Source organism: Penicillium citrinum, assembly GCF_028827155.1.
Source record: "Penicillium citrinum strain IBT 23319 chromosome Unknown utg000002l:1.0-3833315.0:1.0-3834789.0, whole genome shotgun sequence".
NCBI lineage: Eukaryota > Fungi > Ascomycota > Eurotiomycetes > Eurotiales > Aspergillaceae > Penicillium > Penicillium citrinum.
In genome coordinates, this window is record NW_026622687.1 from 38,287 (window position 1) to 54,142 (window position 15,856).

The 15,856-nt window shown below is 48.9% G+C and overlaps 7 protein-coding genes across 7 annotated transcripts; 3 read left to right on the top strand and 4 right to left on the bottom strand.

Moving 5' to 3' along the window:
- Positions 1–1,135: 1,135 nt before the first annotated feature.
- On the bottom strand, positions 1,136–2,129 carry N7469_001896 (uncharacterized protein; the record flags this gene model as incomplete). The annotated part of the gene is made up of 2 exons (XM_056640816.1): positions 1,136–1,732; positions 1,797–2,129. 2 exons carry the CDS (start codon positions 2,127–2,129, stop codon positions 1,136–1,138), a joined length of 930 nt encoding a protein of 309 aa, XP_056503310.1.
- Positions 2,130–6,107: 3,978 nt separating this feature from the next.
- N7469_001897 (uncharacterized protein) lies at positions 6,108–7,454 on the top strand (the record flags this gene model as incomplete). Its single annotated transcript, XM_056640817.1, has 1 exon — positions 6,108–7,454. The coding sequence occupies one exon, from the start codon at positions 6,108–6,110 to the stop codon at positions 7,452–7,454; it is 1,347 nt and encodes a 448-aa protein (XP_056503311.1).
- A 113-nt stretch (positions 7,455–7,567) lies between these two features.
- N7469_001898 (uncharacterized protein) lies at positions 7,568–8,982 on the bottom strand (the record flags this gene model as incomplete). Its single annotated transcript, XM_056640818.1, has 2 exons — positions 7,568–8,355; positions 8,409–8,982. 2 exons carry the CDS (start codon positions 8,980–8,982, stop codon positions 7,568–7,570), a joined length of 1,362 nt encoding a protein of 453 aa, XP_056503312.1.
- A 777-nt stretch (positions 8,983–9,759) lies between these two features.
- N7469_001899 (uncharacterized protein) lies at positions 9,760–10,209 on the top strand (the record flags this gene model as incomplete). Its single annotated transcript, XM_056640819.1, has 2 exons — positions 9,760–9,854; positions 9,924–10,209. 2 exons carry the CDS (start codon positions 9,760–9,762, stop codon positions 10,207–10,209), a joined length of 381 nt encoding a protein of 126 aa, XP_056503313.1.
- Positions 10,210–11,184: 975 nt separating this feature from the next.
- On the bottom strand, positions 11,185–12,189 carry N7469_001900 (NAD dependent epimerase/dehydratase; the record flags this gene model as incomplete). Its single annotated transcript, XM_056640820.1, has 1 exon — positions 11,185–12,189. The coding sequence occupies one exon, from the start codon at positions 12,187–12,189 to the stop codon at positions 11,185–11,187; it is 1,005 nt and encodes a 334-aa protein (XP_056503314.1).
- Positions 12,190–13,132: 943 nt separating this feature from the next.
- On the top strand, positions 13,133–14,768 carry N7469_001901 (FAD-dependent oxidoreductase; the record flags this gene model as incomplete). The annotated part of the gene is made up of 4 exons (XM_056640821.1): positions 13,133–13,271; positions 13,383–13,951; positions 14,010–14,350; positions 14,456–14,768. 4 exons carry the CDS (start codon positions 13,133–13,135, stop codon positions 14,766–14,768), a joined length of 1,362 nt encoding a protein of 453 aa, XP_056503315.1.
- An 87-nt stretch (positions 14,769–14,855) lies between these two features.
- N7469_001902 (uncharacterized protein) lies at positions 14,856–15,833 on the bottom strand (the record flags this gene model as incomplete). The annotated part of the gene is given in 5 exon segments (XM_056640822.1): positions 14,856–15,084; positions 15,099–15,294; positions 15,360–15,593; positions 15,623–15,732; positions 15,769–15,833. The coding sequence occupies 5 exon segments, from the start codon at positions 15,831–15,833 to the stop codon at positions 14,856–14,858; spliced, it is 834 nt and encodes a 277-aa protein (XP_056503316.1).
- Between the last annotated feature and the right edge of the window lie 23 nt (positions 15,834–15,856).

The following is a 15,856-nucleotide window of genomic DNA, read 5'->3' on the forward strand; positions in this document are numbered from 1 at the left end:
CTATGGTGGGTACTCTTCGCTGGGAGTGGCCCGAGTAGCTCGAAAACAAAGAACCCGCGTGGGTGGAGTCCACGTCCAACAGCCGATTTTCCTATTTCCCGCGTAATATCGTTCAATCTCTTCTAGAGGGCTCAGGGCCGGTCCCCGAAACTTGCTATTGCCACACTGTCCGATGGTCTTTATGCTTGGAGAGCTGCATAGCAGGCTCAGCCCTCGATAAGATTGCCTTTCCGGTCTGCTTGCTATTACTACCTCCGGAAGCTCCGGCAAGACCCCTGGCAGGTTTGTCGCACTAAGCGACTAGCGCAGCCGCCGGCCGCGAACATCAGATCCACGGCACGCACACCATCCATGGTTCGTGCTATGCCAAAAGGTACCGGCTTAACCCCTTTCTTTCAATGGTCGCCACGGAACAAGCGACGAGATTTTCAATCCACGCCTGCTTGCCTTGTCCGTGACGGCATCGTAATGCCTGCCCTAATCCCGCGCCCGACTTGCCTAGCGGAATAGGTGCACTTGGTTAGCCCCACGAAATTCTAGCCCTTTCGGAAAATCGGATAGCTTCCTCGTTTAGTCAACAGCACTTCTACCACTGGAACGCGATAGCTCGCGGATGCCTCCACCCACCCCTATTTTCCTTGCTACGGAACTTGCTACGAGAAGGTCTACTCTCAGTGTTAGCGATCTCGAAACAGCATAAGTCGGTTGAAGATTGCTGCAGCTGTAGGCAGCTGGCAGTGGATCGTGCACAGGACGCCCCAGTAGCACGGATGGGGAAAGGGGCGGGGGAAAGGGGTGCTTGAAGCTGTGCGACACCGGTTGACCAAGCCCTAGTTCTAACGGTTCTTCTTATTGCCATGAGACAATCGAGTCTAGAACGTCGCTCCTTGCTGTTTGTGGGAGGTAAGCCGAGCCACGCTGACCAATGAAAGCGAAAGGATCTGCAGACTCAACGATCGACAGCGGACGCTTCGCTCCGGTCCCTTTGAGTTTGAGCGGCTCGTGGTTGATAATATGAGATGGGCACGACACCTATGCCGGATACGGACCGGACCTCTACGATCATGGAATCAAGAGTGACAATGGTACGGTATAGATTTCACAAAGAACTATCCTAGATTTGCGCAGTCTCCATTCAAGTATTTCCCCCGTAGTTGTCTAAATTCGTCAATGGCAGACCATCGGCCGTAGACAACATGGGGTTGAGATGATGTGGATCGATCGTGTTATCGAATATATTGAGATCAACATTGGTCCACGAGTCGTCATGGAGAGCATCGCTCGGCGGCATTTCCTTGGTCTGGGAAGCATTCTGCGATGCGTCCTTGTTCGATTCGATCTTCTTTGTCACGGCGGCCGAAAGCGTGACCAGCTCGTCGAGAACTTGCTCATGTTCGACCCGTGGCACGTAGGACTGGAGGTCGGGGCTGGACTCATCCAGTTGCTTTTGCAGGGCCAGCTTCTCCTGCTCCAGGGCCTGGATGTCGTTATGGGCCTTTTGCAGATCCATATTGAGCCTTCGTGTCTGTGCATGAAGTTGAGTCTTCTCATGATTGAATTGGCGATCTTTATTGGCAGCTTCCAGGCCTTTTTGCTCAAGTTGTGAAATCAATGCCAGACGTTCTTGGTTGGCCCTCCGGAAGATGACCCTGCAATCGTTGTGGACAGGGTTTTGGATGTCCGTCTCATCGGGGTGCTGTTGACCACTTTTCGACGGCTGCTCAGGTGGTGGCTACCGCGGAACCTCGGACATTAGCATGATCTCTGAGCATGAGAATTCGTGGCTGATCACGTACCGGTGGCTGCCGCGGCACTCCCTGGTTGCCAGATTGAGGAAGGTTGCCAGGTTGAGGAGGGTTGCCAGATGGAGGAGGGTTACCAACACGGGGAGGATTGCCAACACGTGGAGGATTGCCAACACGGGGAGGATTGCCAACACGTGGAGGATTGCCAACACGGGGAGGATTGCCAACACGGGGAGGATTGCCAACACGGGGAGGATTGCCAACACGGGGAGGGTAGGGAAGACCTGCATGAGCAGATGGCGCCGCTGCACCTCGCGTCCTTGCGGTGCCTCGAGTCGAAGACGCTGCTGCCCGAGACCGGGAAGCTGGAGCCTCTCGTGGCATAATAAGCCGTTAGGGATGAACGGACAACAGTGATGTTGAAACGACTTGATTCAGCACGAGGGGCCTATCGAGGAGCTGCCGAGGGGACTAACTTCCAACGATTATTCCAGGGTACATGATTTGGGGTATTCCTTGCCTTTATGGTGGAAAGATAGCGCAGAGGAGATTAATCCGTGCCAAAGGGGTCATTTGTTCTTTGCGGGCGTATTCGAATTCATCACTCGGAGTCGACATTTCCTCGGATGGTACCTGGAGTTCCGGTCTTGAGATCCAATCCGCAACATCTTTTTTCTGGACAGGTATGACCCGTACTAAGCCCATTCTGACTGCGGATCAATCCACGGCAGTACTTTTGTTGTTGACGTGCTGCTTTAGCCGACATCGGCTGATGCTCAGCGATGCGTTCTCTGCGTGCCCCTCCCCAGGCTCCGCATCAGCTAGGTTTAGGTGTAAAAACGTCGTTTTTGAGGCGCTTACCACTTCGAACATAAGATCGCCTGTCCTGGGTAAGTTCGTGCCGAGCATTGGGTTCATCAGCAAATGGACCCTGCGCTGTTATCTAGCCAGCTCTTTGTTCGACGCCCACCTATGTGCGTAAGTGTCCATGTAGAATCCCCTTTCCAGATGACGACCGAGCTTGAGCCGGTCCCTCGTCTGAACTTTAACCATCCCATCGCGTCCTCGCGTTGAGGATTTCGAATGCGATTTCACGTGACGATATCAGTGCTCAGGATAAAGGGCTGACAGCAGCCTCGGTAGAGCGGCATGGCGATCATGTGGGTCATGGAGCCATCCGGTTCGATCAGTTACTAGCGGAAATTTTGAAAAACACCGGACAAGCTTAGTCTCGTAAGTGGGGACCGCCGGACCCGCTCTAAAGCGTAAGCCCCTGGAAGGCTCGGGCGCAGGCGATCGCGGCCTGGCTTGGATATCGCCGTCAACTACGACAACCCTCCCGCTACACATCCGAGATGTTCTTTACTGTACCAGCCATGTCACTATCCGGTGAGGTACCTGTGCGTATCTATAAGAAAAGAGTATATCATTCATCTGCTATTAACTACAATTCATTCCTTAGAGGGAGCTGCTCGTCCGTTTTGACCATCTGCCCATACACTCAGTCTGGTTCCAGCTCATCTTCCTGCAGTAGACATAATGCTAATAGAGAGAAGCCTCATCATCCAATCCGGGCTGTGTGGCAATTGGAAGTGATAATTGGAAGTGATAATTGGAAGTGATAATTGGAAGTGATAATTGGAAGTGATACACACGGATTCGAAATTGGCTTCCATAGAGAGATACACATAGTTGTGTTCTGGAACCCTCTGCCAAGACAGATTATCCAATCACAGCAAAGACAACCAAAGGTCTGACTCCACATGAACGCTCAAAAAGGTATAGCCGCTTCTAGTATAGGCCCAGTCTTAGGGTCCGAGATACTTTCTCTGTGTATAATATGGAAGCCAATTTCGAATTCGAGTGTAATTGGAAGTGATAATTGGAAGTGATAATTGGAAGTGATAATTGGAAGTGATAATTGGAAGTGATAATTGGAAGTGATAATTGGAAGTGCGTAATTGGAAGTGCGTAATTGGAAGTGAGTAACTGAAAGTAAAGAATCGGAAGTTAATAATTGGAAGTGAGTAATTAAAGATTTGGATCAAAGAGCATGAAAAATGGCGGTCGTGGTCAAAAGCTATGAGAGAAGCTCTGGGAGAATTAGTTTGATTCAATTGAGAAATATATCACAGCTTTGATGAATCTACTTAGGGAGGCCTAATCAGTCACAGCAGTGAAGCCAATGGTTTATGCCTCTGTGGTGCGAATTGCGGTGACAGAATTGATATCATCATGAACATACATGGATCAAGGTGTTACTGATCCCTTTTGTTAGGGCCATGAGCACAGACTGAAGTGATTATGCATGTCTATCGGCCGTTCTGACCGCCCCGGGGTATAAAAGCGTCTTCATTCCCAGCTTTTTGGAGGTCAGGATTCAGAACAAGTTCTGTCCTCCCCTGTCTGGGCTTGAGAAACCCAGGCGTTGTAGTGCTCCCGCGTAGCCTCATACGTCAGATCTCCCCTGTCTGGACTTGAGAAACCCAGGCGTTGTAGCGCTCCCGCGTAGCCTCATACGTTTGATCTCCCCTGTCTGGACTTGAGAAACCCAGGCGTTGTAGTGCTCCCGCGTAGCCTCATACGTCAGATCTTCCCTGTCTGGGCTTGAGAAACCCAGGCGTTGTAGTGCTCCCGCGTAGCCTCATACGTCAGATCTCCCCTGTCTGGGCTTGAGAAACCCAGGCGTTGTAGCGCTCCCGCGTAGCCTCATACGTTTGATCTCCCCTGTCTGGACTTGAGAAACCCAGGCGTTGTAGTGCTCCCGCGTAGCCTCATACGTCAGATCTCCCCTGTCTGGACTTGAGAAACCCAGGCGTTGTAGCGCTCCCGCGTAGCCTCATACGTTTGATCTCCCCTGTCTGGACTTGAGAAACCCAGGCGTTGTAGTGCTCCCGCGTAGCCTCATACGTCAGATCTCCCCTGTCTGGGCTTGAGAAACCCAGGCGTTGTAGTGCTCCCGCGTAGCCTCATACGTCAGATCTCCCCTGTCTGGGCTTGAGAAACCCAGGCGTTGTAGCGCTCCCGCGTAGCCTCATACGTTTGATCTCCCCTGTCTGGGCTTGAGAAACCCAGGCGTTGTAGCGCTCCCGCGTAGCCTCATACGTTTGATCTCCCCTGTCTGGACTTGAGAAACCCAGGCGTTGTAGTGCTCCCGCGTAGCCTCATACGTCAGATCTCCCCTGTCTGGGCTTGAGAAACCCAGGCGTTGTAGTGCTCCCGCGTAGCCTCATACGTCAGATCTCCCCTGTCTGGGCTTGAGAAACCCAGGCGTTGTAGCGCTCCCGCGTAGCCTCATACGTTTGATCTCCCCTGTCTGGGCTTGAGAAACCCAGGCGTTGTAGCGCTCCCGCGTAGCCTCATACGTTTGATCTCCCCTGTCTGGACTTGAGAAACCCAGGCGTTGTAGCGCTCCCGCGTAGCCTCATACGTTTGATCTCCCCTGTCTGGACTTGAGAAACCCAGGCGTTGTAGTGCTCCCGCGTAGCCTCATACGTCAGATCTCACCCCAGCGAATAGACAGACACCTCTCCGTGGTGCTTGGGACCAGTATTCAAATGATCGATTTGAAGAAGCTAAGATCTGTCTTTGGCCCGTTCCTCCCCCCTAGGATTCCTGTTACAGAATTCCGAGACTATGCAATAGGCGTAATATCGTAAATGCGTTGTAATCTGTTGGCCATTTCCCATAATTGTAAGATTATCCCTATATAATCTAGTTACATGTCGCAAAGTATAGCCTTGAAAAGATAGTATGCTCAGTAGTATTCGAAGTTCTAAGCGGCATGCTTCGCTCCTGTAGATTCCATTCTGTGCTTTGATACATATATCTCCTGCAAAGAGCTGGCACGCTACATACAGTATTTCCGGAAATCGGTGTCACCCCATATACTCTTTCATTGTTCCCCAAACCCTAAATGCCAAGATACACTAAACCTTATTGGGTAGGATATAAAAATAGCATTTTCCGGTATTTTTCACGATACACTCACTTACAGAATCAAGGTACGTACCATATGCTTATGTGTGTATGGCAAATACGAGTATTACTGGAACCTTCCGACACAATGCAAACAATTCAAACAACTCCCGCAATGCTGGATCTTGCGGATCTGACAATTTGCCATCTTCTCCATCCTAGCGCTTACCCGCAATCTTAGAACCTTACAACCCCACAACCAGACTCCACGGGCCGATCTACCAAATTCGACTGACAGAAGACCAATGATCCTGCTGATCACCGTACTCAGCCTGTCAGACACCTTCTCCTCTCACCCTATGCGTGGTTGCAGCCTCTTGTTTCCAGCTAACGTACAATGGCACCATACATAGGCTCCTCGGTAGTTTCTACTGCTTGGAGGGGATGGCCTATGCTGCTTCCGATAATGATAATATTTACCGACCTCGTTTGCCTGATCTACGGGACCCGACTCCCTCGTATGCCCCTACACCTGGCCGTGAGTGGACGCCATCTGTAATCTGCTCGTCCCCCGACCCCGAGCCAATAACATTCAGTGAACTGTCATCACCGTTGCACAACCCGCAATCCGATCAACTGGGTTTTATGCAAGAAGGTGAGGTAGATAACGGAGGAAGTCTCGGAGATCGGCGATTAGATTATATCCATTACCAGATCGAGTGGAGGGTAAAACTGAATAACCGTGTGGTGGCAAAGGACACAGAACAAGACTTGGCCCTGCCACCTAGTTCTTACTGGGAGAGGTTAAAGGATACGGCTGGGAATGTTTTGCGGCGAAAGATAGCCCATAACCGACGGGTGAGACTAGACGATACCAACCTAGTGGTGTCTGTAAATGAACGTTCCCAGTCTGATCTTATCAAGCGCTTTGAAGGCGCTAGTGTTGATTGGACCACGGTAGAGAACCAGCTGCTGATGTGGGCCAACCTCTACCGTCTTGGAAAGAAACTCCGAATTCATATAACCATTAACTATATAGATGACCATGGCCGACTTCCATCCAGAATCGACAAGAGAGGAAAATCGTCTGTCACTAAAGGAATGATCGTGGAACGTGATGCTGAAATAGACGCCGAGCAGGCTACTGGGGGTTATGAAGTCTGGCGAGATGTATATAGAATCATGCGTTGTCCTGGACCTCCATGCCGCCACGAAGGACAGTATTGCTGGCAGGATCCATACGGGAAAAAACATTACAAATTACGAACAAATCACTTGAAGATGCTCACCAGATACGTGCAGCAAGGAGGGGTCATCGAAACACATGACGACATTCCCGATAGTCTTCGGGAACAGCTTTATGCGGAGGAGAACCAGCGGCTTGATCGACGGAAGAAAAGCTCGGACATCTCTACATGTGGATCCACATGCCATTCAGTTCACCTTCATCTCCCATCTCAAGTGCCTATCCCTCCAACTACCGCTGAATGTACGAACCCAGCTTCTAAGCAAACTGATCCAATTGATATCTCCGGACTTCTCGATATAGCCGTCGAAGAATATGCTACCTGGCATCAATCACGGGTGAGCAGTGAGACCTTCAGGGAAAATATCCAGAAAGCCCGCGATGTGGCCCTTGAAAACTGTCTGGATCTCAAACAAATTCACGACGATCAAGATCCGGAGTTTTTTGTTAAAAACGGCGTGAAAGCAGGAGCCGCCCGGCGATTTGTTAGCGACATTGCCCGCTGGGTGACGCGAAACGGAGATACGAATGAAATTCCAGAGTAACCGTGACCTCTCCAGGCGTTACAATATATAGTTCTCAGAGAACAAGTGCCACCAGCATAATTTGTTTTAGTCTAGAATTGATGTCAATTTTCTTTCGTAATCTTTCACTGTCATCACTGGTTTAACAGTGCCCTGCTTTCTTCAAGCGCCGGTTGTCCCCAGCCTTTCATCCACTCGGAGTGCAAAACCTGCTCTGCTGTCGCTCTTTCATTCGGTCGAAAGACTAGCATCGACCGAATCATCATCTCGAAAGCCCTCTTCTCTTGCTCTGTTACGGTCTCTAGGCCCGCCTCAGCGCGAGGACCCTGTATGCAGTAACCAAACCTGTTTTCCCAGGTCCGACGCATGCCATCCTGACCCCAAGACGAGCCTGGTTTCAAATTTAACTCCCCGTCCTCATTAAACCATTCCAATCTTCTCTTCCAATTTTTCCACCACTCAGGAGGTAGGATTCCAAGGACGTCGACTTGCTCTGCGGTGACTCGGTCTGCTGTAGCGTAAAAAGCCTCGAACAAAGGCCGTTGTCCAAAAATCTCCCAGATAGTACAGGCAAGTGTCCAAATATCGGAGGCAAAAGAGAGCGGCTCATCGGAAAATCTGGCCTCAGGAGGCTGCAGGATAGGGAGGGTCTTTGTGGATAATCTGAGGGTCTTGTGCGGATTGAAAGATTCTCCAAAGTCGCTAATGATAATCTTCTCCTCTCCTAAAACAATATCATCGCTACAAGTACCAAACCAACCGGGTATGTATACATTAGCTGGTACACCCTCCGACAACGGATTTCCATCAATGCGGATAACAGCCTCTGGCTCAGGCTCTCCGAATTTTTTGTATAACTCCGACGTCGGAAAACGATCAATTGCTTCGGGAAACGGGATTAAAATGTTGCCTAGATGAAGGTCTGATGCCGTCAGTTATGCAACCCAGCTGCGATTATGCGTAAGAATCACATACCGCCATGTACAATATCTTCACTGTGAAGAAACGCGACTCCACGGATAAGTTGGGCAATAATCGACTGCGCAACCTTCGGTCGAAAAAGACGGAAAGTCGAAGCCTCTTTTGCATCGAAAAGGCTCATTCGTGCCGGCAGAGTGACGAGACACCTATGCTTTCCATTGGGACCGATAGCCCAGAATTGCTCGATGAGGGGCGGAATAATTTCTCGTCCTGGCTTAGAAGGCGACTTATTAAGAGAGCATAGGAGACTAGCCTCAGATGCATTTAGACTGGCATCGGCGGTGATTACCTTTACCGCAACATATCTGGCCATATGTAAATCACGGGCTAGCCATATTGTCGAGTATCCTCCGTACCCAAGTTTGTCAACAAGTCGATACCGACCGTCATTTAAGTCGTCTCCGACCTTCAAGGGATGATACCCCCCAGGTCTGTATCTTTCGAGGTCTTCGACATACTCAATCAGCCTGTACTGTGTCTTGCCGGGTCTTATACTCGATGATTGAGATTCGCTGGTTCCATGTGTATCACCATGAGTCTTTGCATTAAGGGGGCTGAAAGTGGACATTGATAATTGCTTTCGAACATGGGACTGGACTAAGACAGAGCCGCATAGCTGCGTAAAAGATCGTCGAACATTCAGGTAAGTACAAACGGACATTTGCGCAGACTGCGTCCAGCTCAACGACCAGACCCACCAGAAGTAAACGTGTCCTCACCGCCCGATGACTAATATATGCGCCTGAGGTGTCTAGATTCTGCAGTTGAGTCTATTCAATTCCATCTTTTCCATAAGGTGAATGAAGAACTTAAGTTAGCTCCTACATACCGTACTATTACGTATTACTTCTATTTTGAGATTTGCTTATTTCTTCTGTACTTTCGTAGAATGCTCACAGTAGGACCGTCGAAGCGCCACCAATTTTACTGCGCGTTTCACCAGACGCCCAGATGGCCGCCAAATCGGTAGTACGATTCAAACCAATTAGGTTGAACAGTGCTTAGCGCTTTAGCTGCACCTAGAAGTATCCCTTACCCTGACCTCTCCTACTGGTCGCTAAGAGCCATGCGAGGGTTTGGGAATGACCAATTCCAAGCGCTAACTTTGGAGGGGACATGCACGGGAAATTTATGTGGTATTCATCACCAAATGAGATGATGACACCGTGCGCACCTGGCGAGGTCCTAATAGAAAAGTCTATATATCGTCTAGTATCTATGCCATGAAATTATCCCTGGCTTGTTCTGGGACAAACTTACATTAGCAGTCAAAATTTCAACATATCCTTCTTTTACCCAAATGTCCACGGTCAATCTTGTCAAATATTATTTTTACAAAGGCAAAATGCCGAAGAATCCGAAAGATTTACGGGATGTCGTGGCCCTAGCATATCAGACTGCTAGAGATATGAAACTTTATCCGCGGGCGATATTGATCAGGTAGAATATGCTCGAGACAAAAGGCTGTTTGTTGTGACAATGACTAATTCGTCTGTGTCTGGAGTACAGATCGAAACATCATAAAACCACAACCATTAATGGCCAGACCGGAGAGGACCCGAAAGGCTGGCATTTGACCTTCTGTTACAAGGATGATAAACAACTTATCAACAATACCCACACTGCATGCCATGGATACACGAAAGATGAAACCTCCTGGGAACTTCTTGAGTCGACACACGCCGGAGATAAGCCGGATTCGGTGAAGCGCAGATTTTCGAGGAATTCCAATGTATGGCCCGAGCCCGAAGAGCTAGACGAGGCCCCAGAGATAGGCTACGGCCATTTTCTGTGAGGCTGTGGAACCGATACCTCCTGGGCGGTGTAGTTGTACTGTAAAGAATCGCCCAAGTTGGTCTTTCATACAATACGAGCATTTTTAGACACAAACTCTTTCAAATTCTTGTCACATGACTCTATATTCAAGAATGGCCAGACCAATATTTATTGAGCTTTTCTGAGGTCTCGAAACGGCAAAGAAATGGGCAATTAAGTGAAGCAGTGCCATACTTCAGATATGTACCGCACCTATGGCGTCATTTAAGTCTCGCATATGACATTGCTCGCGGGGTAATTCTTGTGAATGCAAACCGAAAATTCCGTAAGCCATCCTTTTGTTCGTAAGTGATCACAAAGTGGCGTGGTCGCTTTAACTGAAAATTCCTAAGACAATCCTCACAGCCCATATACTTGATTTCACGATTCAAATGCAGGCTACAGTCTTCGATAGGGTTTATGCCTTGGGACTTCTGCAGTCTACTGATCCTTTTCTTGAGGAAAGAGGACTTTCTAGACACTCATGGGCTAGCTTCCCCGATCCTTCCTACACTAGACCATTTTTAAAAGGGAGCCTTATCTGGACATGGATGATGAAGTGGAGGAGTCCAATGCAATTGATGACGCATATTAGATTCCGGAAGGAGACTGGTGGAAGATGGCTAGTACAGAATAACAGATGACGATGAATTTGAAATAGTGGTTCGGGACTGTACCGAGTCTCGCTTTTTACTCTGGACACAAATGGAACTCAAGGGATTTTATAGAAACCTATGGTGGACCTATGCCAATCATGTGGGGAAGGCCACCTGGCGCCAAGTTGATGATTTGCTGAGAGACATCATTTTTCCTTCCCGTAGCGTATGCTTTTTATCACTTGTCAGGATGTCACTTTAGTCTAGAGAACCTCAATAAGCGATATTATCGGCAAACAACCCTCCTACCTAGTTGTTTTTATCAGCGCACATGCCCTAGTGCCTAGTTTTCCAGCTCCTCATGCTTCTCTGGGGACGTTCTGTTCCAATATCAATGGAATTTCGTCCTGAACCAGCGAGTCTAACGTCAATTTCTCTTTAGCCTCCCATCCCAACTTCCGTAGACGATTCGCCCGACTTCTGGAGTTAGATCCCAACGCGATAGGGGTATGTCTGCCGTAGAGGTCTTTAAAGTTATCTGCTGGAATGCTTCGGGGGGTAGGGTCTTCAATCCGTCCCGCTTGGTAGAGAGCTTGCCCAATCTCAGACACACAATCATTCCAAGAAAGCTCCTGGCCATTCTCACAAAACCAATAAGGATTTGATAGTACATCCTCCACAGGAGCTTGTTCTAACCAATGTAGCAGTGTAATGTATCCTCGGGCCAAGTCCTTCACATGTATCTGGTTCCAAACGGAGCGGCCTTCCGCAATTTGGCCTGCGTATCCGTTTTTCAGAGCGTATTGGACCAGCGTAGGCAGCTGAATAGATAGTCTCTTATCGGGCATGCTAACACCATATATCAAAGGTGGCATCATAATTGCAATTTTTGCTCGATCACCCAGGTTCTGGCGAGTAATAGTCAAGTCCACTTGACGATGAGGGACTTCGTCAGGTAAGGTGTTGATAAAGTTTGGTGTTTCGTCGTCAAATATCTTGTCTGTTTTGAAAGCGCCGTTGCTGTCATCTGACAGGATACCTGCACCGCTCGTGTGGATATAAATGGTAGATTGATTATATTCAGCGCGTTGCCGAATACCGTCAAGGATAGTCCTTACGGACAGCTGATGATCGGCATTAGCAGTGTGAATAACAATATCACTGCCAGATACATGTTGCCGGATGATAGATTCATCGTCTAAAGTTCCCACAACGGTCTTGATGCCTCGTTGGTGGAACGCCGCTGCAGTGGAATCTTGACGAACAAGTGTTGTGACGTCGTATTTCTCGCACTTGACAAGAAGATTCAGAACTTCCCCGCCGATGAATCCTGGCCCAAGCAAAAAAACCGATTGTTTAGACATGATATCATATCACGTATTTTTGTAGAAGCTTTGTGACATAGAGCGTTGAAATATCCGCGGATAGATAAATATCTAATAGTTTGCACAGTAGTGAGCAAAGCTCGGGTACTTGATTTATCAGCCATTTGTCAACATTATTAATTGGTTTATGATTTTCCAAACCCTCATCTTTATAGTAACTTGGTACTAGTTTGGTGTATCTTCGGTGTAGATCTTCGTTCCCATTCCCTGTATGACCCACTCTGTGGATTTTAAGTTCCGAAATGCCGCTTATTAAGACGTGAAGCCTGCGACGGTATGGACCTTCGTCTGATGAGGGTGCCTTCCCATCTCTTTTTCAGCTGGTATGACTGCTTGTGTTCCGCATAGCGGCATTAATGTAGGCAAGGTCCGGACCACAGTGGAGACATTTGGATTCTCATTCGACTTCTCAGTCGCACGCGGACATAACTACTGCGTAGTACTTGTTGCAATTTACTACTGTAATGGGTCCCAATGTTTTTGAATTATTTACCTTCTTCTCCAAATACGAAGCACTAGTTCTGTTCGCCTAACAAGATAGCATGAACTTACCTCAAATGTAGTAACTAAATGACTGACATTAGGTAACTACTTCGGCTAGTTGAAGTTCGCTACCCGTGCCCTCACCCCAAACCTTCCGGTGTTAGGGCGTGGGGAGGGCACGGGTAACCAGTTAGATGAATCAAAATCGCTGAGTCAGCGGGTATGGAAACAACCTTCGATCCCGAGTTCGGGACGGGCATTGGCTAGCGCCTGGTATCTGCCACCGTAAAAGCCGACCTCTCCATGCATTTCCGTATGCAGCCGTTCAGGTACAACCCAACACTAGAACAACATAAAACCTTTAAATACTATCAAGGATCTAAGTCGAATGACCATCTTTTCCTCGGCAAGTCAAGTGTCGGCCCTGGCAAATTCAACCATGGAACGAGAAAATAACACCGGAATCTCCATCCTTGTTGTTGGGGGTGGCATAGCGGGTTTAACCTTCGCTATTGAGGCTCACCGGAAGGGTCACAATGTTCAGGTTATCGAACGACGACTCCGTGGGGAGACTGCGGGTAAGCACCGTCTTCAACTCTTTCGTATCTTAATATAAATCAGCAGAAGATGGACAACCACAACAATGCTGTACATATTAGCTGATTAAGTGCCATTAACGCCTGATGTAGGCGAAATGATTGTGATTACAAGCTCTGCCCTCCAGACCCCGAAGAAATGGCCGGGCTTCATGGAACGGGCGAGGCAAGAGGCAGTTGCCCCAGTGGTCACTATGAAAAAGTTCGACGGTACTCTGATCGGATCCTTCCCCATCGGTAATCCAGACGACCCATCTCTGGCTATCTACCGATCAAAGCTGCATAACGTGCTCTACGAGTATGCTGATCAGCTCGGCATCCCGATCGAGTTCTCTGCCACAGCTTCAGAATTCTTCGAAACCGACGACCATGGTGGTGTGGTCCTGTCTGACGGACGCCGTCTCACGGCTGATGTAGTGGTGGCGGCCGATGGAGTGGGCTCCAAATCATGGGCATTGGTTGTTGGCAGCAAAGAAGCCCCCATCAGCTCAGGATTCGTGCTTTACCGTGTCACATTCCCCGTGGCACCGGCCCTCGAAAACCCAGTCATTGCGGCGGAACTTGAAGGATTCAAAGACCGCGCATTCCTACACGCCGGTTCGGGAGCACACCTCGTTACTTGCAAATCTTCAAAAGATATTTGTTGGCTGCTCACTCGCAGGGTATGTATCCTCACGTGCGAAAGCCCGTTCTGTGCGGTTGCGTACTAATCTCACGTAGGAGGATGGCAGTAATGCCGAAGAAGACTGGGCGAAGACAACATCGATCGACAAGGCCCTCAAGGCTGTCGAGGGCTGGGAGCCGTTCGTAACCGAGCTTATCAAGGCGACACCCAACCACACCGTTCTTGACTGGAAGCTTATGTGGCGTAACCCTCAACCGCGATGGGCGTCACCTGGCGGCCGCGTCGTCCAGATCGGTGACGCCGCACATCCATTTCTGCCGACCTCGGCTAGTGGCGGGACTATAGCCATGGAGGATGCGTATTCTCTGGCAGCGTGCTTGCATATTGCTGGGAAAAAGGACGTGTCTCTGGCAACGAAAGTGCATAACCACTTGAGGTATGTGACCGTCAAAGATCCATATTTCCTTGCCCAATTTGGATGGCCGTGGGTGGGGAGAGGAATAGAAGTTACAGGGGCTGATAATACATACGTTGATAACAGGTTTGAGCGTGTCTCTTGCGCACAGAAAATGGGATTCAAAAATCGCGAGGTATACCACAACACCGACTGGGATGCCGTCGCCAAGAACCCCACGATAATGGGCAAAATGGTTCGAGACTGGCTCGTACACCATGACTCGGAGCAGTACGCATACGAGAATTACGGCGCATGTGCGGAGCACCTCCTCAAGAGTACGCCATTTAAGAACACGAACTTTGTACCTGGCTACACGTACAAGCCGTGGACTGTAAAGGAGCTTCTGGACGCCTCGGAGAGTGGTGAGCCCGTTGAAGATGAAGGAGACTGGTCCTGAATGGAAAGGAAACCTATCGGCGACATGAAAATGGTACAGATGATTAAGATATTTTTCTGGGCTGTTACGCTCGGTCTTGCAGTATAGTCAGGTACATATATAGAAGGGCATTGTTGACTCCGCAGTGGATCGATTATTGGCCCGTGCTCTGTCGAGCTGTTGTCTCTCTGATCTATAGATTTGCTCGCGAATCATACCAGACATCTCTCCATGCGACTGTAAAACCCCATCACTCCGCATATATATAACCAAGTTCTGGAGCTGATCCCGGTGGAGCTTATAGTTGACCCAGGACAACGCATCAAAGCATATACCTCTTTTCAGGCAGACGACTCTCCGGAAGCTGCTTCCTCAGCATAGATCTGTCGGTCTCGCTCTTGAAGCATCCACTGGGTGGCAGAAGAGGTGCCTCGTTTGTCAGTCATCTTGCTACTAACGTTGAGCTCGAAGCGTTCTCTATGTAATTGAATAAGATAACGAGTCTTAGTTTCTTGCCGCAAGACAAATGTCTCCCCAATCCAAAAGGCTGTTATTCCATAGAGGTCCAATCAATGTCGATTCGAATCAAACCTCAGAGTAAGGCCCTTTTACCAGTGGCGGATAGGACAACAGACGTGTCATCCAATCCAAGCTTTCGATTTGGATACTTTCGCAGAAGTAGCTCCTTTATCTTAGGTTGCAAGTAAAGCCTATAGTAAAATCGAGATGCTAGAGCCAGATCATGTTCTGTATCTTTCGCTACTGTCCTAGTGTTGAGAGTGACCTTCCACACGATTAAGAAGTAGATACAAGTCGGTGGATCCTCGTTATATATTCGACTTTCCCCTAATCACAGAACTAGAGTCACGGAAGACTATTCTTTTGCGAAGTAGATCCCTGTGGAGAGGCGTAATCGACGGGGAAGATAGGATCGATGTTGACGTAGCTTATATCGGACGGGAAGGTGGGCGACCAACGGAAATTGCTAGGTGTTGGTGCATATTATGATATATCGACCTACAGGTTAAGCGCCATGCTTTGTTGAATGCTATAATTATCATGGCTAACGAGAGAACTGCAAGTCATTTTCTTGGGCCTACGGTAACGGC